This window comes from Somniosus microcephalus, chromosome 15 (assembly GCF_052327205.1).
Source record: "Somniosus microcephalus isolate GS21.2 chromosome 15, FLI_Smic_1.0, whole genome shotgun sequence".
In the NCBI taxonomy this organism is placed as follows: Eukaryota; Metazoa; Chordata; class Chondrichthyes; order Squaliformes; family Somniosidae; genus Somniosus; species Somniosus microcephalus.
In genome coordinates, this window is record NC_141001.1 from 93,408,225 (window position 1) to 93,434,843 (window position 26,619).

A 26,619-nucleotide genomic window follows, 5' to 3' on the forward strand; every position below is an offset into this window, starting at 1 on the left:
CATGAGCTGTTCAGGCGTGGTGCGGTTGCAGAGAAGTGTCATCAGCCATGTGTGCAGAGGGTATCACTTTTCCCCAAGCAGCCATCCTCTTAGATTTCTGGAAGGGTGGAATTGCAGGAGGATGGATGAGTGTCACAGGATGAAGGCATTATGACTGCTGCTTTGAAACTGGCACAGACTTGCATGATCCTTCTGTGGTGAACGCACACCAGCTGGACATTAATTGAATGATAGCCCTTCCTGTTGACGAAAGCTGCTGTGTCAGCTTCTGATGCCTTGATGGCTACATGAGCGCAGCTTATAATGACCTAGACACAAGGAAAGCCAGCCCCTGCTGTAAATCCCAGAGCTCTCTCATTTTGAATGTTGACATCCATGGGGAAGCTGATGCATTGGTTGGCCCTAGCAAATAAGACATTGGTGACCATTTTGATGCAGCTGTGTACTGCAGGCCAGTAGATATGGGTGACGACTCCTGTAACAGCCTGGACGGAGCCTGAGGAAAAAAAAGTTGGCAGAGCATGGCCACCTCAGCCACAGGCAGCAGGAGGTTGCATAGATCCGCGATGGCCTACTAGGTGAAATGGAGCCTCTTGATCCAGTGTTTCAGTAATACCAAGGAAAATGACTCGGTATATAGACACTGTGGGCTGGGTAAGTCCTTCTGCGAGCAGCCCCTTCTAACAGGCTCACCTGCTCCTCGTCCTGGTTATTGAGACTGCTACTGTTGTTCGCCTTCCTCAAACTGTTCCTCCATCCAAAGCAATGAAGCAAAAATGTCTAATGAGCTTATGTGAGAGCTTAATCTGGGTGAGGAAGGCAAAAAAGAAGGAAACAAGTAATCTCCAATTCTTTGAAAATCAACCCAGCACAATAGCACACAGATCCCTATGACCTGGGTGCCTGCAGTTGGGTTAAGTAGCGTTTCCAATGTGTCAGTCAGTATGAGAAGCCAATCCTGTGAGGTTTTATTCAGTCTAAGCTTCTGGCCCATCCAATAAAATCACATTGGCATCCTAATTACCTCATAGGATTCCGATTTGCAGGCATTCAAGAGGTGCCGCCTGCTTGCGGCAAGTGCCTCAACCACCTAAATGCAGTGAGCAGTTAAAAATGGCGGCCAGCGTTATTACAGTGGAAACCGAGTGGCAAGTCAAAGTGGTCCATTTTATATCAGCCCCGCTGGGCTGGGTGGGTTGAAGTTGACCTTGAAGCAGAGGTAGCTTTTCGAAAGCTGCAAATAATAGTCACAATTGGGCACAAAGAATATATAGCGTAATATACCTGTACCTGGAAGCATTTAAAACAAATGATCGGATCATTTCAAAAACAGAATTAAAAATACATTGAAGTAGCTCCCACTAAAATTGTAAAAATAAACTACCAATACAGGACAAATCCAGAGGTTTACTGCACAGAAGGAGGCCATCATGTCTCTGCCAGCTTTTTGCTAGAGCAATCCCCAAAAATAATTGCACTATTAAGCTCTCTCCATGTAGCCCTGTATAGAACCATATTTCATAATCATGATTACGTATTTTTAAAGTGAGCGTATATCACTTGTCTTCCTAATTAAATGTGACAATGAGCTAACAATACTGGCTTCTCAACCAATTCCAGCATGAGTGCTGCCTGTTCCTCAAATCTGATTGCCAGGGAGGAGTCCAATCTGTGCAGTTACTTTCAACAGTATAGAATTCCCAACACTGAGGAAGAATCAACATTTTCTATTCCCATCACCAAACAAGTGCCTTCAAGTTGGTTGCAATCGAGTGGCACTACCAACAGTTCTAAGACAGACTATGGCTAGTAAAACGTACCAATCTTGTTGAAATTGGTTGCCTTAAGACACAAGGTGCTAAAAATAATGTGCATCACCAAATGCATAATATACATACTTCAAGCATCGATTTCTTCAAAATTGCCTGCGGCAGTTTGAAATATTTCTATTGCCATTCTGACACCAATTTGCCAGTTTGTTCTTCAGTTCAATAGTATTTGTACCTTTTTGTCAGTGAGAGGCATATACTGACCTTGTGTGACTTCTGAGTGAACTTTTCTTGCTGCTACTAACAGCAACAACATGCATAAAAAGGGCTCTATTTTTGCACTCTACCAAATATTTGAGAAGCATTGTTGCCAAGTACTTTCTTTTTCCTGTCATAGTTGGCAAAAACATGGAGAAAACATTAGGTCCTAATGGTTTCAAAATATTTATACATAGAATAGCAATTTCGCTGAAATGTAATCCTGCTTCAACATTTGTTACACATTTTCTTAGAAAAAACTTTGGACAGGGGTTTTGATTATTTTGGCACATAAAAACCAATGTTCATTATAGACTCAAAAAACTAAGCTTTTTCTAAAAAGCCAAATAATTATTACACTGCCAGACATTTAAATATAAAAACTTATTACGAGAAAAACTAACATTATTTTGCAATAACAGCTATTTGATTAATTTGTTTAAGTTAATGGATAATATCTACTTAACACTGCCATCTAAAACAAACCACCTTTGAATTGTTCCCTGTCATTTTATATTTTTGTTGACTTTAGTTGACATTCCAAGATATTGCATCAAAAAAAATAAGTCTGGTTTATCCAGCTGAACAAGATTTAGTGGTTGTGAACAGGGACAAGAGAGTGAGAGATACTCCAAAGCTGTAAAACAGCACAATGGGAGTACTGTTGGTCGGACAACTTATTCATTCCACACCCTTTTTATTTTATGATTTTCAAAGTTTTTTGCTCATTGATAATTATCTATCCAACAGTCACAAGCACAATTGCCATTTTAATTCACTATGACATACATCTAAAATGAGCATTGCATATAATATAAATACTCTTAGTCATCATACAGCTACTTATATATAGCTGCTTTAATAAAATCATGCACATTATTCTTGTTATTTCTGCTAATGCAAGCATAAGAAAGAACAACATATACATATGAGAAATAAATTTCTTGCTACTCAGCACCTTCTGTCATACTTTTATGTCTAATCAACTACTGAAATGGTGCTGAGTTAAATGTAATGTAACTAGGATTTTAATGTTCTCCCACCAAATACCTATGTATGTCTTTATTGTTGTATGCATAATCAGTCTGTAAAATGCAAAATAAAAAGCTAGCAGTTAGACGTTAAAAAGTTTACTATAGGATCTGACTTTCTTCCCTCTGCTTAATATAAAGTACCAGATAATGGACGATTACAATACTCTTATCTATTTAAAGCTTACCAAGTTCAAGAGCCTCTTTTTCCAAAAGGAAAATATTTGGCAATATTTTAAGACACTTCAGAACCTCCAAAAATGCTTATCTGAATTGAATATGATAATTTACGTCCAGAATCTTTTATCTCTATTAAGCATTTTGTTCTTCTATCCATCATTTTCTTTTTACATTATGTTAGCTAAGCTGGTGGACCTACATGCATAAACATAAAATGATCATATAAGTTATGAGAGTCTACCTAAAGTGATTTTTTTTTAAAGTATTATTGCAAGAATAAATAACTGGCCATTCATTTCACTTAAAACCTGCGTGCAGAGATTTATATCACAACATGATTTTATAATATAAAAGAGTTGGTTTGTCTGTCTGTTTGTCTGTCTGTCTGTCCGCTATACACTCAAAAGTTAGAGAGCGTACCTACACGCATGTTATATCAAAAGAAAGCTTATTAGGAGAGTCTAATAGGCATATTTACTTTTTGGTCAGACAAAAATTGCTCGGACAGTATACAAAAAACGTTCAAAAATCCTCAAAAATCCGCTCATTAGCGGTTGACCAATCCTACCGCTCATTAGCGTTGAGTGACGTGCTGGTTGACCAATCCTACAGTTCAGTGACCTGATGGCTGACCAATTGGTGCGTCACGGGCGGGACCTAATCCTCCAGCCTCCCGAAACTTTGCCACCATTTTTTCCCCTCAAACTGCCTCTCTCTCCTTCCCCCTCTCTCTCTTGCCGTGAGTGCGGGACCGGCAAAACCGGGGCTTTCCAACCAGCCGTCCCCGACCGCAATCGGACACTGGAGTCTGCAGCGAAAAGCGTTCCTCTGCTGCCCGGCCAACCAGGTCCAACCGCCCACCGCGTTAACCATCAGCAACCCCAGGCTCGCTTCGGAGCGCTGGGCACCCGGCCTCCCGTTGTCGGACTGACTCCGTTCTGCTACCGAGGTGAGTCCGGCCGGGCCTGAGGCTAGCGAGCAACAGGTGAGGCACTGAGAGAAATCAAAGGAGGGAGAGACACGGAGAGGAAGAGAGGGGGAGTGAGGGAGAGGAGAGGGCGAGGGAGGGAGAGGAGAGGGGGAGGGAGAGGGGAGGGAGGGAGGGAGAGGAGAGGGGGAGGGAGGGAGAGGAGAGGGGGAGGGAGGGAGAGGAGAGGGGGAGGGAGGGAGGGAGGGAGGGAGAGGAGGGGGGAGAGGGAGAGAGAGGGAGGGACAGAGAGAGGGGACAGACAGGGGCAGGGAGAGAGGGGGGGAGAGAGAGAGGGGACAGAGAGAGGGGCAGGGAGAGAGAGGGGGAGGGAGAGAGAGGGGGTCAGGGACAGAAAGAGTGACACAGAGCGGGGGAGCGGCAGCGCCCGGCCGTAAACCGTACGGCCCAAAATGGCCCTGGCAATGCCGGGCCCCCCCAGCTAGTGATATATAAAGCACTTTGGGATAATTCCTAGAGACACTAAAGTGCTATATAAATGCAAACTCTGTTGCACCTCTACAAAAAGGGAAAAATGAGCTGAATTTTTCAATTTTAGCAAGATAAACTGCCATTTTCAAAAGCTTCCTATTTTCTATAAGATTCCAATAAGTGAAGCTAACTTAAATGATTGCTGGGTGTATGAATGTGTGAATAGACCAGCTCTTATAAAACAGAAATGCAAAAATAAATGGATGGTTGGAAGAACAAACAATTTCACGGAAATGTAAGAACTGAGATACATATAATCAGATTAATGAAAGTGGGTAGGCAGTTTTAAAGTTTCTTTAAATGTTGCCAAATGTTTGTACCTTGTTTAGCATATTATAAAACAGTTCCTTTGGGTGACTTGAGTATTAATACTGCGTTCTGTGAATGTCCATTAGCTGGCACTTTGTGTTTCAAGCAGAGGAATCAAAATAGATTTTGAATGCAAACTTTTTATTGTCTGTCTAATACTATTTTATACAAATTGACTTTTGTTAAAATTGTGTCTTGGTAGGCTGATCAGAGAAAGACAAAAACACAAGATGAATGACAGTTTAGCAAATGAATTTGCTAGACACAAACAAAAAGAGAGGGAGAGTTTCAAAGAAGCACTAAATTGTAGAGACACAAGGAGAAAAAGGCACACAGACAAAGCTCATTAGACAATGCCTTGCCCAGCTAGTTTGTAACAAAACATTGGTTTAAATGATATATTCATAACAATTCACTTTTTTTATTAGCCTAAAAGCATAAGCCCCGATTTTAACTTGGGGCAGGAGCATATGAGGATGGGGGGTGAGGTGGACGGTAAACAGTCCCAATCTCAGCAGCATGAGGCCCAGGTAGCAGCAGCTGGTCGACGGGTGGAAGCCACCTGGGACCAAGGAAACAGTCCCCGGCACTCAGGTAAGTGGTTGGAGAGGGTTTGGGTCAGAGGAGGGGGTGATGCCCAGTGGAGGGAAGGCCTACATTTTTCTTGTGGGGCCTGGAGGAGCACTCCTGATCCTTCTGTTCCCGCAAGGAAAGTAAAATAAAACAAAACCACTTGCGTTTTTGAGCTTCTTTTGGCCCTGGCTCCTCTTCCCACTATGTTGGCCTGGCGGGAAAGCCACAGCAGCTTCCCCATGGAAGCCTTCAGTTAAAATTGCAGTCAAGCCTCGCTAACATCATCGAAAAAGGATCCCGCTGGCTTCTGGCGGTTGTCCCTCTCATCTGCTCAGAAGAGCCGGTTAAAATTGGAACCCACGGGAAGACAGTCGGACCTCGGCATGTAAGTCCCACAGGAGATTTTAACTACCCACCTGCCCGGTAGGCAGGGTTAAAATCGGCTTCTATTGTTTAAAATCACACTAGCAAACATTTTAACACATCTGTATGAAACTCAGTTGACTGTTCCTTTCATTCAGATGTTAACCTATTTAAAACAGTGAGCACAGGAATTTCATATGAACAAACTAGAAGGTAATCTTATGAGAACACATAACCAATTTCCCAGAACTCTAAGCTGATGACTTCAGAGAATGTTCAAATACAAAAAATGGGTTGCACATGTGGGCCGCGAATTTAATTGAGGAGGCGGCTTGGAGTCGGGTTGCCTGGTGGGCGGGGCCCTGACCCGCTGCCAGCTGCATCCGCTCCCAAGTTGCAAATTTAATTTAATTGGCCCCTTAAGTGCAGCGGTGTGTGCTGGCTGGTCCAATGACTGGGATCGGGTCTGTTTGTCACCTCTGATGACGTCATTGGTGCAGATCATTTTAAGGGTTCCATGCAGCCACAGCCTTTCATTTCTTGATTCTGCTGGTGTGTGAATGTGGCAAGGCCACCATGAGTGCTTCCAAACCTAAGGCTTCACCAAGCTTCAATGAGGACTCCCTCCAAGCTCTTGTGGAGGGAGCAGGGAGATTCTGTTCCCTCCCGATGGCCGGAGGAAGCCTCCTCAGCAAACCAAGGCAGCCTGGCTGCGCATTGCTGAAGAGGTCAGCGCAAGCTCCATTTGTTCACGCACCTGGATCCAGTGCCGGAAATGGTTTAATGATCTCCTGCGATCAGCAAAAGTGAGTATCACATCACACTTACCTTTCCCTTCTCTTCTCATCACCAGCACTCTGCTTTGTAAGCCTGCTCCTCCACATCCCACCTTGCCCTTACTTCTCTTGCACCCTTACCTATCCATCTCTCTCTCTGTACTGAATCACTTCACCATCCTGCCTATGCACCCCTTAGACTCGCTCTCACTGTTATGCATTGACAACAACTAACAACGCACGGGGAGCTAGTTTCCTCTTGGCACCTCACTCCATCCTCTTCTCCCTCTAACCTTCTGTTATGGATTCTTCACAGTCACTCCATCATTCTCGCTGAAACTCCACTTGTGTCCCTCCTTGCAGGTAAAGATAGCCCACAATAAGAGGGGGAGAGCACAGATAGGAGGAGGCATACCATCCCTCGCGACATTGACAAGTGCTGAGGAGGCTGCACATGACATCGTTAGAGGTGGCGAGGAGCTGGAAGTGGGGGACAGAGAGACGGGGGCACTAGACGAAGCTGGTGACTATCAGAATAGAGTTTCATCCCTCTCATTTAGATTTAATGATTGACTGCAATGGCATATGAAGTTCATAGAGATTCGCTTTGTATCATCTGCACAAATGATGTGTCTGCTGCGTCAAAATCAGATGTCTAATCATGCCTTTACTCTCCCACAGGACCATCGAACACCCCCCTCCACACTGTCCAGGAGGAAGAGCCAGACGGCTCCTCAGAGGAGCCTGTAGCCTCTGAGGGAGCAGCATCACCATTAGTCATCGCACCCAGCACCAGCGCAGATACGCATACCTCGGTGGGGCGTTCACGACATTTAGTGTTGTCACCTGGTGTATTACAGCTCACAACTGAGCATCAGCAGATGGTAGAAACAGCGACAGCAGTGGAGAGTCCTCGTCGGAGGTCGCAGGACTCTCCTAGCTCTGCTCAGCTGCATGCAGATGCTATGCCTCTGGGGCCATCCAGAAGGAGAGCAGTTCTGGAACTTCAGGAACAAGTGCAGGTGTCTCTGACAGGGTTTGCATCCAGGGTAACTGCGAGTGTGGCGAGAATGGAGGAGTCCATCTCTAACATGAGCACTGCCTTTGTGGAGGCAATGACGCGTGAATGTTCCGCCACGGAGAGGGTGGCAACCGCCATGGAGGACATAAGTCGCCAGATTAATGAAAACATGGTGACTCTTCAAAATAGATTGTCAGCTATGGAGGAGAGATGGGCATCTATTGAGGCGAGACACCAGAGCTTCATGGACGTCCTTGTTATGAGGACTGCCAGTACAGATACAGGTCCTCATGGCCCCCCTGATGTGCAACAAGGTGCTCTCCAGCCATTTGCTAGCACTGAAGTGCAGCTGACCCATGAGAGGGATGTTGGTGGCAGGCAACACGGAAGAATGGGTTCCACTCCAAGCGCTCACACGACCATGCCACTGCGGAACCCTCGCTCAGAGACCCACATTGCACACCCAACTGAGATGGCCGTTTCAGCCCCTGCACAGCTGCAGGAAGAGCAGACTGTTGCAGAGCCCTCCCAGATTCCCAAACCCAGAGGACGCCCACCAAAGGCGTCGAAGCAGGCGCAGCATCAAAGTCAGCAAGGTGTCGCTACATCTGCTGAAGCCACAGGGGAAGCACCACTTAGAAGCATGCGTAAGAGGAAGATAAAGCAAAAATAGTCAGAAGGGGAATCACTTGGGTGTTTTGTTCTGTTGTTTTTGGTTCTGTTTAATATTTTGCATTGTCATGCTTTTGTGAATGTAGTAAACAAAAGTGATGACAAACTGTTGAAGATCTGGCCTATGTGTTCTGGAAAATGGAAGTTGCACATTGAGGGCTCAGGGCGACTTGCATTTGTAATGATGATGGTGAAAGTGATAGGAAACAACCGTTTATTGCAGAGATGATATATGGCGTTGTAGGAATGTCGCCTATACATTCATAGCCATATGGTAGCCACCTATGGTTGAAGAGTAAGCTTACGTGAATCTGGCATGGATGAATGCATCCCTTTCATGATGGCCAGCAATGAGCTCGAGGGCTGCTGCATTGGTCACATCCGGACCCGCAAGGCGCGCCTCCTCCTCATCCTCCTCCTCTTCTTCCAAGGATGCTCTGCGCTGAGCCACTTGTTCCTCAAGGAGCGCTAAGCTACACTGCTGTGCGACAACAGACGACGATTATTCTGGACACCATGGCTGGTGCATACTGCAGAGCTCCACCAGATCTGTCGAGGCATCGGAACAGCTTTTTGAGAAAACTGATAGTTTGCTCTATGATGCTTCTGGTGGAAATGTGGCTCACATTGTACCGCTCCTCAGCCTCGTTTGATGGCCTCCTCATCAGTGTCATGTGCCACTTTTTCAGGGGATAGCCCTTGTCACCAAGTAGCCATCCGGAAAGTTAGGTTGGCGGATTGAAGAGCTGAGGCACAGTAGACTGCCGCAAGATGAAGGAGTCATGGTAACTGCCAGGGTACTTGGTGCAGATACGCATGATGATGTTCCTGTGGTTACTCACCAGCTGGACGTGAAGGGAGTGGAAGCCCTTGCGGTTTACAAAATCAGCTGGGTTATGATGGGGTGCCCTAATGGCCACATGTGTGCAGTCTATGACGCCCTGCACCCTTGGGAAGCCTGCCACATTTGCAAAGCCAACCGCACACATGGTTACAGTTGCTTCATCTGTGGAGAGTGGATGTAATTGGGCGCCTTTGCAAAGAGGGCATCGGTGGCCTACGTAATGCAGGCGTCTGCAGCTGACTGAGAGATGCCGCTGATGTCTGCAGATGATCCCTGGAAGGAGCCCGAAGCAAAGAAGTTGAGTGCAGTGGTGACTTTGACAGCCACTGGTGAGGAGTGTCCAGATGCTCCTGTGGGCTCCAGGTATTGCTGCAGCATTGCGCAGATGTCAGCGACTACCTCTCGCAGAAGTCTCAGCCTTCTTTATACTGCTCACTCATGTTGAGGAAGTTCACCCTCTGTCTGTAAACCCTGTGTTGGGGTATCTCCTGCGGCGAGGTGCAGGCCTGCAAAGATGCCCTCTGCCCTGTGCAGCATCAGGAGGCTGGGGAGAAGGTTGGCGCTCCTGCTGTTGATGCTGCTGCTATGCCTGGTTGCATTGCTGCCACAGCTGCTGTTCCTCTAAATCTGATGACCAGGATAAGAGGATATAAATGGTTCCCATACTGCTGGTATATATCTCAGTCAAGGAATGGAGGTTGTGTGCGCTCAGACAAAGTGACCAGAGGGTCTTCCAAGGAGGCCACACACCAGATGGATTTCAAACTCAGCACTCACAAGGTTAGTTGAGCTGCAAAATGTCTCCCAAACCTCAAACCACTAAGTTGTGGCATGTGAAAGAATGAGAGATTGCAAGCCCGCTTTTAAGCTGTTCGAGCAGCTGGCAACAATTCAGGTCCTAGCTCAACCCGGCTCGATTCACCTGGCGTGTTTTTGTGAAGGCGGCCAGCATGTTGAAAAACCTCCAAGGGACTCCTCAAAAGGAAAAATGGAAATTCAGTGACTAAGTCACACTGGGCTACTTTTATTCACCTTCTAATTAAAGATTACAAAGTAGTATTGCCAATGGTCTGTAAGCAACTTGCTCTCTTGAACAGGCTATGATGTAGTGAAAGAGACCCAAAAAATAGGAGAAAATAGAACAGTTTACAAAAATAAAAGGTGAGAAAAAAAGAGAAATAAAATGTACCTTTCATACTATCCACACCCCAACATTTTTCCAAAATATAATGTATAGTTATTTTGTTTAATGGAGAAGTTAAGGTAGTCAATTCACATTCCTGTGAATGCAAGAAAAATGGTTTACAAAAGTTCCAAATTAAATCGGATTAAATATAATTTAGCAATTAAATTTAACATTCCAAAATGCAGAAAAGATCCCCCTCCCACCTCCTGCTAGTCAGTTGGAATAAAAACCAGGAACCAGCAACCATAGCAAATGCAACTGCTCTCTTGGCTGAAGGAGCATATGAAGATACAGCAGCTATGGTAGAGGAGGGAACAATTGATTGGTGTTGAAATGTAAACTTTCAGCAGCAGTTTAATGTATATGTTAATATAACAGCTGCACAAAGGAAGAGTCTCCCCACTGAAGTTAGTACCAGTTGAAAACAAGACATTAGTAGGTAAGAATACAGAGTAGATTTTCCAAGTCCTAATGGAGAGGCAAGATACCTCGTGTCATGCAAAGATTCAGATAATCTAGGGAGAGAAAAGACAAGTTCTGGTATTTCGGGTATCCACCTTTAACCCAAAACAACGTATCATGTCTTTTTATCTTTACAGATGCTAACTGACCTGCTAAATATTTCTGTCATTTTTGGTTTTATTTCATATTTCCAGCATTTGCAGTTTTAAAATGTATTTTACTCAGAAAATCTAGCTTCATATGTTTGCAAATATACATGGTTTCTTCAAATAATATTAAAGAGGAAAAAGATAATCCTGGATTGTTTTTGTGTAAAGAAAGGTTTTATTTCATTGGCATTTTTCAGTTATAGCACTAGAATGATTAAGTCCCCTTGCATAATGCAGCCACTAGATGTCTAGTGTTTCTGCTATCAGGAATTAAAAACTATGAGGGCAATGTCAACCCTACCCACCTTATGAAAATGGAGAGAGTGTGACCAGCTAAAATCATCCAGGTTAGTTACCCGCCTTGGAGGCGCTGGTAGCTGACCATTCCCAATTTAACCTGCTCTACCGAGCAGGCGACAACAACACCCACCCAAAGCTGGCAGGGACTTTTCTAACATCTGGCAATTATGGCATTGGGACCCGGCTACAATTTTAACTGGATGGCCTGAGAGGGAAGCTGCAGTGGCTTTTCAACCAGGTGAAGAGAGTGGGGAACAGGGTTGGGGCCAGATGAGGCCCAAATAGGTAGCTTTTTTACTTTCTTTGTGGGCCCAAGAGGAGCAGGAGTGCTTTACCGGGCCCCATAAGCTTATGCCTCCCTTGATGCGAACTCACCATGCCCTTCCAGATCACAAGACCACCGGCAGCCAATCCTACCACCTAGCTGGTGTCACCGTTTGGACCATGCAATTTTCCACCACTTCCTGCTGACTTCCTGTCCAGAACAGGTGGGAAGTTGGCTGGCAAGGTTTAAACTCGGCCGGGCCTCATTCTGCCTCGGGAGGAATCCTGTTCACAGTTAAAATCTAGGCCTATTTGGCCTTTAGTGATCAAACGCCTCAATTTGCTCCAGCACTGGGTCTAAAAGTACTTTAACACTGGCAGAAACAATTTTTTTCACCAGTGCTCTTCTCTGTTATATAACTAAATTCCACTGCTTCATTGTTGTCAGATTGCTTCTCTTGGATGAGCCACAATTTCCCCCAGTTAAACACTGGGAAGACTGAAGCCATCGTCTTTGACCTTCACCACAAACTTTGTATCCTTGTCACCGATTCTTTCCCCCTCGCTGGACATTGTCTCAGGTTGAATCAGACTATTCGCAACCTCAGGGCTATTTGACCCTGATCTGAACTTTTGATCTCATATCCTTTCCATCACGAAGGCTGCTTCCACCTCCATTACATCACTCGTCCCTGCCCGTGCCACAGCCCATCTGCTGCTGAAATCCTCATCCATGCCTTTGTCACTGGAGGACTTGATTATTTCAATGCTGGTCAGCCTCCCATCCCCCACCCTCCATAAGCTTCAGCTCATCCAAAGCTCTGCTGCTGTATCCTGTCCTACACCAAGTCCCACTCACCCATCACCCCTGTGCTGAACTCCTTCCCTAAACCGGCACCGGAGCTTCCGGCAAACACAGGCAGGCAGGTGCCAGAAATGCACCTGATGTGGCACTTATGTCTGTCTGTCCCACAGTAATTAGATCCAAACTATGCAAATTCCCATGGGGTCAGGACGGGAGGGCAGCGGCAGATGCAATCCTGGTGTAGCTGCCCTAATCCAATCCGTGGACTTTGGCTCCAAAGTGCTTTACACAATGTGCCCAAATTTAGAACATTTGCGGCAACTGAGAAATAATTATGCGTACATGTGATTGCGCATGTGCAGTTGTTTTCAAGCTGCGTTTGCAGGTTTAATTCACTGGCTCAATATTGGAACTCATATTGCTGATTTTTGCAAATGAGTTGTGATATCAGCCTCTGGGCTTAACAAAATGGCAGTTGTGATGAATTGCATGGACACTGGTAGCCAATGGTATTTGTTATTGGCTGCATTTTGTCTGTGGAGACACAGAGTTAAGTTACCTCACAAGTGGTGTTTTGTGCCTTCAGAGGAAACTTTGCCATTTATTTATCCTATGAAAGTGCCTTTGACAGCAAGAGTGTCATTGGAGGCACTTCCATAGTTTAAGTGGGGTATCAGTCAGATTGTCCGTTTAGAGCTGAATTGTGAGCCGTTTTGTGCGGTGTATCTGTAGCAGCTGGGTTGACACTACATGTAGTATTTTTACAGCCCATAAAGCGAGGAGGCTTATATTCCAGAATCTAGTTAGATTTGAACTCAGATTCTAGATGATAAAAAATATTGAGGGTCATTTTTCATTTTTAATATTCCCAATGCAGAGCTTCATATGTCAGAACCACATATTGGGAATTTGATCATATGCCCAATTCACATACACACAATTTTCTATCCATTAATTTTAATAGGTGGAAAATGAAGGATCTGCGAATTGAATGGGTTTGAATTCTCAATATATACTCCGAATGTGCAAAGTTCTGCACCGGGAGAAGTAAACAAGAAAATTTATCCCTAGTGTGTCAACTATTGTGCCACCCATTCCCCAACTCTGTAAAATAATTTTCATGTGTTGATACATTAACTGCATCGATACTTTCTCTCTAGCAAAAAAACATATATGGTGGTAGACAATGTCAAAATATAAAGAATGGCTTATATGTAGACTCTTAATAAATTTCTCAGAAAAACTCAAAGCTCTCCATGTAGAATAAACTGCTTTAAAGTACAGTGGCTGTTGTTATGAAGATAAATGATAAACTTCCCCCACCAGAGTTTGGATCTAATTACCATGGCACAGGCAGACGTAGGTGCCATATCAGGTGCGTCTCCGGCACCTGCCTGCCAGAAGCTCTGATGTTGGTCTGCCCATGGGAAGCGAAAGGGTGCCCATCCCCTCTCTCAACCGTGGTAAAGGAGTCAACCTGTCCATAAATGTTTTAAAAAATCATCTGCTTGCATGGCTTAGACCCCAGCCAGTGGGGCCCACTTGTGCATTTATGGAAGCTAGAATGCTTCAGCTCACTTGGGGTACCAGCCTCCACTGATACACTGGGTCCTGAGTGAGTCTAAGGAGCAGGAACTCCTAGTGTAGGGAGGCCCATCAACTGACTCAGACTCCTTGCCATCATTTGCCTTATAATGGGGAAATTGAAGTAAAGGCTCTTACAAGGGAAGGAAGAAACTCCAGGAAATGATGATTCAACCACATCTCTGGGGGTTCCACCTGTCTCCTGTCAGAAATATAGTGGGAGACCAGTGGAACCCTAAAGGAATCTCAGAACTTTGAACTGTAACATACATATCAATTGATGCTAGATAAATTGACATACCACATTATAACAGAAAAAATCAACTAAATCACATTACAGAAACTCTACCATCAAATTATTTTTTTCTCATCGTTCCACACTTGTGAAATTTAGTTTTGAAGCATAGATAGTTCAATCATGTTAAAATTACATTTTCCATGTAAACATCCCTACCTTGGTTCCTATAGAATCCATTTGTATCATAAAATTGACCTACTTTGTTGTTTGCATTTGTCTATCATGATTATTCTGTTATCTTGCTAATTGTATCCTTAGCTAGATTGTCTTTTATAAATATATTTGATGTGTAATAATAAAAAAAATCTTTTCCCATTTGAAGTAGACCTAACATAAAAGAAAGCATGTAACATGAAAATATCTTTCACGGTGTAGCTTTGAAATGTAATTTACTCCTCTGCCAAATATATTTCAACTTACTAAATTACACAGTAAATGTTTAGCACAGTATCATCAAATAAATATGCATATATAAATCTCCACTTGTAGCCAGATATTACAGGGTTGCCAATTCCAAGTTCAGACAAGACAACTGCTAAAAATAACATGATTAAAACATAGTAAGAAGTGTAAAGCAATCATCCTTACCTTGGTTCCTATAGAATCCATTTGTATCACTACCCAGTTGGATTTTCACTGATGTTTAGTCTTGCAATTTTGTCTTCTATCCCTTGTGTTTTCTTATTAAGACATTGATTAGAATCCAGTATATATATAAAAAAAATCTGTGTAAATTGTTTTTCAAACTGGTGCAGCAAAAGTCTTGTCATGTGGAGTCCAAGGAATGGCTATGAACCTTCTTGAGTCACATTGGTGTGTTTGAGTACTATATGTACACGCAATGCCTATTGTCTTGTTCACTGTGAACAAAAAGTGAAAGACCACAATCAAATAAATGTTATTAAAAAGAAGTATGGTTACTTCAACTTTTTCACAATAAAATACATTATTGTATTGGAGCATGACCAGCAAAATTAAGACTGATAGGCAATGATATTGGAGTAAAGTACTAAAAACATTTGGGTCACGAAATTTGGCGCTAACGGGGTGCAAATCGGTTTTTGCCCGGGCGCGGCGATATTAGCGCACCGCGTTAATTTGAGCCGGATTTTTGCAGAGGCGCTAAGAGTTAGTGCCCCGCTCCTGTAGGTACCACCCCACTCGACGATGATGTCATCGGCGTGCGCAGCGCCCCGGATGCAAAATTCGGCCACACCCCCTCGCTTACTGCCTGGCACTAACAACAACAGCACCAGCTGTCGAGTTGCAGTCGGGAGTCGGCTCCGCGCACGCTATTTAAAGGCGCCATCTTGGGGAAACTTTTTTGTCGGCCATAACTCTGCTGAGACATTGTCAGACAAGCTGCTGAACATATCCAATTCCACATCGCTGAATCGAGTAGCCCTCTCCTTCTCCTTTGCAGCAGCCATGGCACAAATCTGTCTCAGTAGCTGAGAAGTCGCACTCAAGTGCAGCAATGCTGACAATGAGCAGCTGCAGCTTGAAATGACCTCCCCTTTAAGAGCTGGAATAAGCTAGAGTCAAGGCTTGACGGCCGATTACTGAACGCAAGTCTGCGGAAATTGGGTAGCGCTCTGGCAATAGCGCCCTGCAGCGCTCCACTGAGACCATTAGCGCCTCATTTACTGCCCCGCTTCACTCCTGGGGTGAAAACGCCCAATTTTGCAACATTTTTCAATGGATTTCGCCGGGCGCTAACTTTTCACAAAGTTAAAAGGTAGCGTCAGGTGCTACCGAATTCCGCGCCCTGTATCTTCAAACTCAGTTGAGTCTTAATATTAAAGTGTGTAAAAGCGCATATTTACAGTTTAGAAGGAAGAGAGGAATTTTCAGAGGTCATTGAACATAATAGTATTGATAAAATAAAGACAAGAAAGGCTGCAATGGAGAAAGAGAGGTTGGAGGCTAAAGATGAGAAAAGCATCATGTATCGGACAACAGGCTTTCCTCCTGTACATTGTCCAAGCAGTACAAGAAAAGTTCTTGAATATCTTCCCCTGATATGAGAATAGTATGTAAGTCTTGGACAGACTTGGGCTTTATTGAAAGTTAAATCTTGTTGAGGGGAAATGTTTGGCGTAAGAAATAAAACTGAGCTTCTTGGAGGCAGTGTTAGAAAAGGAAAAGATGTAAGAGTTCCATTTGTGGTCAAAGGAGAAAGTGGAAGAGTAAGATTCGAACTATCATAATTAGTTACACTTGTGAGCCACATGAATAAACTGTGCCTTTGAAGAAACAATGACCCCAAAATTTACAACCCTGGCACCATAAATATAGAACAGGTGAGCTGAAGTGGAATTTGGTACAGGACCTTTTTTCCTCCCTTCAGAAATTCTGACTATGGTGACCTGCTCATGGGTGTATTGTAGCACCATGCAAATGAGCAAAATAAGTCACACAACATATTTTCCTCCATTTGTGCACTAGCAGAAATGGGTGCAAAGGACTCCAGAGGATCTCTGGCATCCAGCATTGCTGGGCCATCAGAGAGGGTTTAACCTTTAAAAGGTCAATTTCAGCAATGCAATGCCCATGACTGCATTTCAAAAATGGCAAAACTAGTAAGTGCTCAGTTTAATACATTTTTTTTATTGTGCTGCCACAGCCGTGTGGGCCAACTTACGCTGCAGAAAAATATGGCAGTGAAATTCCGCTGCCCCACTCGGCTTTATTCACAGCCAGAACATTGCTGAAATGCTGCTTCCTATTGGACAGATACAACACTGCAATCTTAAAAAAAAAACCTGGGCATTCCAGTTTTGCTGAGAATGTTACAAGAGCTACCGACAACGAGCAAATCTCTTTGATCCTGGGATTTGGGATGATCCGTGGGGCAGGCAAAATTTCAGCCCCACCAGTTCTCCCCAAAAAACCTTCCCCAGAATTTACGCTCCAACATTTTCATTGCTGAACTGAAAAGCATGTAAAATATGATGTAGTAATTCGACCATTGTTTTGTGAGGGGACTGGAGGTGAGCACTGAAGGTGTATGATCTGAAGGAAGTTGATAATTGTTGAGTTTAATCATCAGCAAAAGCATAGGCAGGATTGAATGATGAACATATCGGTATGATATGAAGAAAAACAGAGTCCTGTGGAACCTAAGTTAATTGAACAAAAGTTAGAGGTGGGCAATAACAACAGCACAGAGAGAGCGATTTAAGAGAAAACTAAGTAGCCATATACATATCTCTAGTAGCATGCCATGATAACTTTTTTGTGAACTGTATAGTGCCATACCCTATCAAATGTAATTACAGATGAGTTACCAAACTATTCAAAGGCAGTTAATTCATAGTTTTCCAAAAACATTCCTATGGGGCTGACCTATGTTCGGAATTGTGCAATTTAGTCTTCTTTTCACTTAAATTTCACATGACTACAGCTTGAACTTTGCAGGAAGTTTAGAACAGATTAAAAAGTACAACAGAAGCACCATCTCCTTAAACTGGACGAGTTTATGCTTTCCTATAGCAGGTAATGCATTCCACAAGCTCTTTCTGACCAACAGGATTGTTTTTTTAACCGATTGCAGTGTCATATCTGACCAATGGGAAACAGCATCTCAGCAATGTTCCAGATGTGGATAAAGTCTAATAGAAAACGGAAATAATTTCCCTACCACGTGGGTAATAGCTCGTGACTTGATACGTTACGTTTGCAGCTGAAAATTAACTGCTACACAACTAGGAATCGTATTTAGACCAGCAACGAATGCTCGCTGTAATGATCTCCTGCAATTCTCACTTACTACACTGTCGGATTAGTACGATAGTCAGTGGATCGGTTAACATGGTCACGGGAAAATTATTTGCAAATGTATAATTTTCATTTGAACTCTCCGATTCTCAAAAGCGGTCAGTTCAAACAGATCGATCGATAGAGTTGCCGAAAACTGTAACATCAAACAGTCCTTTGGCCATATATACGAGTTTCAAGCTGGTCTGTCCGAAAGGGAAAGCTATTCTCGAGTCACTGAAGTTGACTGATCTGATATCTACCTGACAGGAGCTGACTGCGATTCTGACCGCGGGTGTCTCATGAGCACAGTATGCCGAGTGAGTGCACGTCATTCAGGAAATGTTCCACACAACAGCTGGTAGTTTGAAATCCACGTCCATCATCCACTAGTAACGTGTTCGCACGGAACTGAACCGCCACGTTCCGCTATTCGTCAGACCTATGATGAACAAGAAAACCCTTTCATACCTTTTTAAAGTTCATCACTACTGCGTTGCTCCATCATGTTGGGACGTCTAGTTTTGAGGAGGATCGTTAATTCACAGTACATTTTCCACAACATACGCCTTTCAGGACGAGGGATTGTATTCGTGTGCTCACGTTACTTTAAATATCTTGCATTCCAGGAAAGAAAAAACGCTTATAGCCATCGTTCAATATATGTGCATACATGCGTTTCCATTTCATCGACTACTATCTATGTTCTCAAAGTGCAATTGAATTAATTGAGTTCGTTTAAACACGAAAATGTAACCATAATTCACTGTTTACTCCCCCTTGACTCCTTTTCTTTCCTTAACAGAAGGAAAGTCTGTACATCCGGCTGAATTTAGGTTGATATTCCATGCCGCAAAACACGTTTTCAGAAAGTGCAAGTTCAAGTTTAGCTATGACCTCGTTGTGTTTCCTTCATTCTTCGGCTGACTAGTTTGTGATTTATTCTGTAAATGTGGCGTTAAGTCGTCTCCGATGATTGTCGAGCAATCGTGTCCTTGACAATCTTTCACAGTAGTTAAAAAGTGGACAAACCGCAGCAAAAGTTTCCAAAAGTTCACAGTTTGCAGTTTTTGACAGGCAGAATAGAGTGCAAAAGCAAGTATGTATTCAGGGTTCTTCCGCTAGAAGCCACAGCCACATGTCAAACAGCTTAGTTGTTTAGGTATTTTGTTTAAACAGTAATCTTCCCATTTATAATCGGTAAATGTTATTCCTAGATTAAATGATTTTTTCCACGAAACTAGGGTTAACATGGGAGCTCTGAATGTAACTTTATCGGAGTTCGACATGTATGATTTCAAGAAAGCTTGAGACTAAGTTCGGATGATCTTGTCAACGGTGCTATGCAGAAGCTGAGCTTCATTCGCTCTCGCATCAGTTAAAGGCCCTATTAATATTCCAGGTCGACACCTTTGTTGAAGCAGTCAACTCAATTTCGTGGTGCTTTCAAGAATATGTGTAACGGATTCCACCTGTTGTCAGTAGATACTGGTGTTGGCTGTTCATTATTAAAGTCTTTATGTAGAAACTCGTTACTTTTATTAACAGATGTGTTGTTTTGGAGTACTTAGTAAAGCTGATTCCAGATTAATTCAAAATACCTAAATAAACCTGCCATAATAAATATATTTCAGCTTTGGCTGCTTTTAAATAAATTCCGTATTATGATCATTTTAGGGGGTAAACACCAACAGTCACATTGGAGTAAAAACATCATAGGTTAAATATTCCAAATGAAAAAAATGCATAGGCCTGATTAAACCATTGGTTCGAACTATGAAGCAGTATTTCGGGGATCACCATAATGTATAGATCCACTTGGATATCTAAAAAGGGCAGTACTAATGATATTTAATTTCGATATCTAACTAAGAAAGTACAGTGCAAAATGAGCAACATTCCCCAAAAAATTAGGAAGTATTAGTTTGTGTACTGCGTTTGAGTTCAAGAATCTGGCTGCTACACGCACCCTTGGTTCACCAGAAACTGCAAAAGTTTTTCTGTCCTTGTCTCAAAAGTGTATACAGTGCAAGACTTTTCTATTCACGAGCACTGCCGTCGTTTTAGAATCTCTCCCGTTCGCATACGTGATTTTCTTTGTTGTTTTGCTTTTATTTTTTTATTAAGAGCTGAACTTCTCCCGTTATTTTTTTTAGTTCACTGTATGTTCTGCGTGCCGGTTAATGCTGGCTGAGCACTTAACGGGCGAACACAATAGCGGTGTTAACACTCCTGAAAGTGTACAAGTTGCCCCCCGTCACACATCGGTCTCCACTGCTTTGAGATTCACGGAATTGTGTTTGAGAGTTTCGGTGCCGTTGCCTTTGGATTGCTGCTTCAAGCACAGGGATTCTTTCAGCCCCTCCTCCATCTCCAAATAGTCCGATTTGTTGCCCAAGGACGAAGAGCTGCGGAACTTTTTCAGGAGGTTTGTGGGGAGGTAAGGGCAGCTGCTGGTCTGGGCCACCTGAGGCTGCTCCTCGTTTTCAGTCTCCCGGTGGTAGAAGTAGTTGAAGTTGGAGACGATGACGGGAACGGGCAGGGCGATGGTCAGCACCCCGGCGATGGCGCAGAGGGAGCCGACGATTTTGCCGCCCACCGTGATGGGCTTCATGTCGCCGTAGCCCACCGTGGTCATGGTGACCACGGCCCACCAGAAAGCGTCGGGGATGCTGGCGAACTGAGTCTTGGGGTCGTCCGCCTCGGCGAAGTACACGGCGCTGGAGAACAGAATGACCCCGATGAAGAGGAAGAACATGAGCAGGCCCAGCTCCCGCATGCTGGCCCGCAGGGTGTGCCCCAGGATCTGCAGCCCCTTGGAGTGGCGCGACAGCTTGAAGATGCGGAAGACCCGCACCAGGCGGATTGTCCGCAGGATGGCAAACGACATGGCCTGCTGGCCGTTGCCCTGCGCCTGGGCCAGGTCGGTGCCCAGGGTGATGAAGTAAGGCAGGATGGAGACGATGTCGATCATGTTCATGACGTTCTTGAAGAAGCCGGGCTTGCTGGGGCAGGCGAAGAAGCGCACCAGCAGCTCGAAGGAGAACCAGACGATGCACACCGTCTCCACGATGAAGAAGGGGTCGCCGAAGGTGCTGGCCAGCTGCGAGGGCTGGGTGCCGTTAGCCGAGCCCGGCGACAGGTCCTTGTGGTCGTCGCGGAACTCGGGCAGGGTCTCCAAGCAGAAGATGACGATGGAGATCAGGATGACCAAAACCGAGACGATGGCGATGCCCCGGGCCGGGCTGGAGCTCTCGGGGTACTCAAAGAGCAGCCAGACCTGGCGCTTGAACTCGTCCTCGGGCAGGGGCTTGTCCTCTTCCTTGACGAAGCCTTCCTCCTCGCGGAACTTCAGCATGGCCTCGTCGCCCAGCTCGTAGAACTTGATCTCCTCGGCGAAGATGTCGAAGGGCACGTTGACGGGCCGCTTGAGGCGGCCGCCCGACTGGTAATAGTAGAGGATGGCGTCGAAGCTGGGGCGGTTGCGGTCGAAGAAGTACTCGTTCCTCAGCGGGTCGAAGTAGCGCATCCTCTTGCCGGCGTCGCCCAGCAGCGTGTCGGGGAACTGCTCCAGGGTCTTGGCCTGCGTCTCGAACCTCAGGCCCGACACGTTGATGACCACCCGCTCGCAGCCGCCCTCGTAGTAGCCGCCGCCGCTGCTGCTGCTGCTGCTGTCGCCGCTGCTGCTGTACACCGACTCGCAGCCGTCCCGCGGCGGCTGCCCGGCCAGGCAAGGGGTGTCCTCGCCGTCCATGTCGCGGCGCTGCTGATAGCGGTGGCAGCCCTCTTCCTCCTCCTCCTCCTCCGCCTTTCCCTCCTCTTCCTCCTCCTCCTCCTCGGGAGAGCGCCAGAAGAGGTGCGAGCCGCCGTTGCCCTGGCGACCCCGCCTGCCGCCCGGCGCACGCCGGCTCCGACCAACTCCGTTTTTGCCCCGCCGCCGCTGCTGTCCGTCCTGACTGGCATTGGCGCGCGATGAGCTCCCACTCCCACCACCTCCTCCTTCTCCAGCAGCCGCCGGGTTACCATGGCGACCGCTCCTCCTCCTCCTCCTCTCCCCGCCGCCCGCCGCCGCCGCGTGCTGCTGGTTGCTGTGGGCGACGGCCGCCGCCGCGCGCGAGTTGGCCAGGCGTTCCCTCCGCTGGGCGTAGCCGTAAGGCGGGTGGCTGTTGCCGCCGGCGCCGCCGCTTTCCACGCTCACCATTGCCGCTTCCATCTTCTCCCTCTCAATGGACCTAGGCCAGCCTCACACTCTTGGGAGCGAGCTCTTCATTTACCGCTGGCGCGGCACCTTCTAGGACGCCCCATATATGCACCGGCTCTGCAAAAACAACAACAACAACAAGAAAAGAAAAGTTGCCACTAATTATTACATTCTGCCACGTCTAGTATATATTTACACTGGTTCAAATATGCATATGGGTAGGCGTGCGTCAACCTCGCCATCCAAATGCAACCATCAATGATCCTTGCATTGAATTCTATATATATACAGAAATACATTGATGAATAATATTAACACATTAATGCAACTAAGACAAAACACCTCCAAATTGATTATAGCCTGGAAAAACATTTTTTCCTTCTGAAGCTCCCACTTCATTTTCTATGGACTGGTTATTAAGGGGAAGAATTAAAGTGCAGATTTAGCTGTTCCACGGCTGTTTCTGCAGGGCGTTGATACAAAGTAATTTCGTGTCCCCATCATCCGCCAACTAGTAGAATGTTGCTCTTGTAGAAACCCACCTCGGGTTTTGACCACAACAGGCATTTAACACTGCAGGGTCTAAGCGAGAGGCAATGCTGGGTGGGGACTCGTCTGCTGGAAAGAGGGGGCACCGTTATTTACGCTGCCAGGGCGCTGCCAATAAAGCGATGCAAAAAAACTTAACCCGGGCGGCAACCTCATCAGGCAGACAACATGGATATCAACCAATATTTATTTTCACTAGAAACATTTTTAATTACTTATTTCAAACAAACCAACGGGCCAAATGTGATTCGATGTGCATGTGAAATAGAGGACACGAACGAGATTGATCGGTCTGTATGTTACACGGCAAAGAACTGGGCAATTGGAGACTGTCTCGTAACCTCAATTATCTTTCTGCCGCAGATGTGCTTGCTTTATTAACATAGCCCAACCGTTGTAACACAAACACCTTCTCATCCAAAATAATACCTTTATGCAGGTGCATTCGAATATATAATGAACTTAAGGAATGAGGCCAACGCAATAATAATACTCACGATTTATCCTTGATAAATAGAATGAAGATTCAAGTTGTGTCTGCATCCCATGGCGTTTGTAGATTCTGTTAGTCAGTCTGCTTTGTTTGTGACAGGATTACTGTAGCACGATTAACAGGACCAGGACTCGCCGTTACAGCTGTGATCAAGTGCGTCCTAACCGATTTTGCGCTGCCCCAATGAAATATCAAAAGACAAGAAGATTTCTGTAAAGAGAAGCGAAGAGTTGTATTTCTGTGCACACAGTCGTGGAAAACAAATGGAGGAACATAATCCGTGCGTTTCTAGCCTAATATGTTATTAAAACGGTGGCAGTTGTTGATAATTCCCCTCAAATCGCGGTAAAACTGCAACTGCTGATACAATCATTCAGATGAAGCTTTCCGGAAGCAAATTGACTTTTTCTGCAAAACAAGTATTTTCTTTCTAAATTGATCCGTTTTAAGCCGAAACACCTATATTTAATAATACGCAGAACCAGACATTAGTTATTACTATATATATTATTATTTATCTATATATATACACGTCTTACTGTTGCTGCTTTCAACTCCAATTGTGCTGTGTATTGTGAAGGGCAAAACAAAGTGCTTTTTAGCGAGTCACCTCGTACATAACAGCCTTATATCCTCCCTTAGTGGCTGGAACAGAAATTGCAGGTTATTTGAAATCTCGGTAGTATAACTTAAAATTAGCCACAGCACTTGCATAACGAAGTGTTCTGGGAATACATATATACGTGTGTGTCTACATGTAATTCTAAGTGTAAAACCAAACAATACACATATAACGTTCGGTTCCCCCAATAACAAATCCAATTGATGCTTTTGTAGTGTTTGCGCAAACTTTGTCCAAACCGTATGTGTCCTAAATTTTGCGTCTTTAATAATTGAAGTTACAGCAACAGATTTTTAATATGCAGTGCACAACATCAAATGGTCAAGCGGACTAAAAAGGAAATGGGGTGCTTACGGTATAGTATTTGAAGTGTAAATACGTAAATGTTAAAGGAACATCAATTCTAATATATAGAGAGTTAACTTTATTTTTAAAATCAAAATGCTGTCTTCTTCACAAAAAAATATCCGATTAATTACCCCATTCAGTTGAAATAAATATAATGACCATCACTTAGTGGTGGATAAGACATTAAAGTATACCATCATTAAACTGATTCGAAAAAAGAAAATAATAGTTTTAGAGTGGCATAAAATAAAAAATAAGAATAACGTGATTTCCCATCAGGTTGAAATATTAAGCAAAACTATACCTACACAGCACTAATATGTATTGCTCTCGCGGATAGAGATGGCTTGCCTCAGCTTGTGTTAACATGTTAAACAACAGATAGACAGTGCATTCATCAACTGCACAATGCCTGAACTACACTAATGAATTTGAAGTTACAGCAAAACATAGGATAGGGAAAGCAAAGATTTGAATATACAGAACTCCTTGTCATAAAATTCAGTGTGATGGCAGTATAACTTAGATCTGTCAGGTGAACATCACACTGAAACCAGTATTTGTAGTATAACTGCAGTGTAGTGTAGTATAATAGCTTTCTTACATATAGCCAGTATGTGTTCAATCAAATAAATCATTAAAAAATTGATAATAATTAAATATCTTTTAAAACACATCTTTTTAAAACTAAACAGACTTTTTTTTACATCTTTGAAGATGTCATTGTTGGAATCTGAAAATAAATATGCATGACTGGGTCATGAAGCTGTAACACTTTGTGAAAGGAACTCAGCTCTTTACCATTTGTCCCCTTGAAATTTATTTTTATTATAAGTGAAGCTATTATAAAGGCCGCACATTAATAAATATTCTAATTTGATATGAAAGAATTTGAAGTTTAGATTCTGGCAGTTAATGGGCCAAATCTTCCTGGAAAAATAACAGCGTCCTAATGACACATGGTGTTGTTAGTGCATAAACCATCCAGCAAGTTTAGGAGTTGAAGAGGAATGCCATGTGTTGCGAATCTCGAGAACTTGCTGGTCAATTTACGCCACTCTGCCATTTGCTGCGCATAAACGGCATCTTGCCCTTAGCCTCCCCGTTATTTTTAAGAACTTGCCGGATTTGCACATTAAACTCACCGGGAGAAAGTTAGGACTCATAATTAATAGCATAAGTACCCTTTTAATGACATGATCATGGAGGCAGCGTCATTTTGTTTATAATGTTTCAGAAAGAAAAGAGGTTATTTTCAACATTAAAAAGTCTCATTCAACCTCAAAATGGAGAAAGATGCAGAGGGCTATCTTAAAGCTGAAAACCTTGAGGCAGGAGCAAGATCGGAATGTTCTGGGTATGGAAGGCTGTAAACAAACATGAGAAGGATAGGAATCAAGATTGCTGACAATCAAAAAGCTAAGATGCAATATAAACGGTCATTGTTCATTACCATATGATGCCAAGAAAATGGTCTTTAAAGATTAACAACATTTGCAGAGATTTTCCACATCAGAAGGTCTATAAATTTAACATAACTAAAGCTAACGATTTCTTTGAAAATTAAGTGCTTATTTCAAATTTATCATTTTTATCATGTTAATGAAAGATGTTAAATGAAATTGTTGCCCCTGCTGAACAGTGCATCAGTCACCTATTTGATACAAAAGCAAAATACTGTGGATGCTGGAAATCTGAAATAAAAACAGAAAATGCTGGAACTACGCAGCAGGTCAGGCAGCATCTGTGGAGAGAGAAACAGAGTTAATGTTTTCAGGCCGATGACCTTTCGTCAGATACATATGTAGACAGTGAATTTGCTGATTCTGCTGATGTTTCCTTGCCAGGCATTGGACGCATAAATATTAGGGGCTGTGGTCATCCTCGACTGCCACTAGCAGTGCCATTTCTATGGTGAAGGGTGACTGCAGGTCAAAGCGTGTAACTCAGCAATTAGGCCTTTGCAGAAGTGCCCCAGCATAGATTCTACTCAGTTGATTTTGCATTGAAGAACATTTAAGCCATCCAGCCAACCTGTATGCCAATGACTTCCTGACAATGTAGACTAAGAAGCTGTACTGAAAAGAAAGTATAGACCAAAGTTGCAAATGTAATAAAGGTGTTGATTTTAATTCTAAATACAATAATGTAGTGAATTCTGAGGTCAACCAAATGATCAACCCATAGTGCTTTTCTTAAAAGAAGGTTTACTAACTCTACTATTGCTATGAGCTGCTCTCCAGTAGCTTCAGTAGAGCTGGTGGGAAGCTACTGCTGCTCAAGTGGGTACTCTTGAGATGCTTACGGTCGGCCACTTTGCAGACTGCTGGGGCTGTCTGGCTCG

At 44.1% G+C, this 26,619-nt stretch overlaps 1 protein-coding gene across 3 annotated transcripts in view; it reads right to left on the bottom strand.

The window, feature by feature from the left end:
- The window catches only part of LOC147107082 (potassium voltage-gated channel subfamily A member 4-like), a 137,737-nt gene extending 113,857 nt beyond the window's left edge, over positions 1 to 23,880 (bottom strand). For 2 of the 3 annotated variants that reach the window (XM_086008124.1, XM_086008125.1), the window contains exons 1-2: positions 18,534 to 22,089; positions 14,892 to 15,163 (exon numbers count right to left, since the gene is read on the bottom strand). In XM_086008124.1, the coding sequence (XP_085864250.1) occupies positions 20,320 to 21,816 (1,497 nt within the window). In that variant the 5' untranslated portion in view covers positions 21,817 to 22,089 and the 3' untranslated portion in view covers positions 14,892 to 15,163; positions 18,534 to 20,319. Of the gene's footprint in view, positions 1 to 14,891; positions 15,164 to 18,533; positions 22,090 to 23,309 lie in introns of those variants that run through there. The other variant, XR_015081022.1, reaches the window with a different exon arrangement.
- Between the last annotated feature and the right edge of the window lie 2,739 nt (positions 23,881 to 26,619).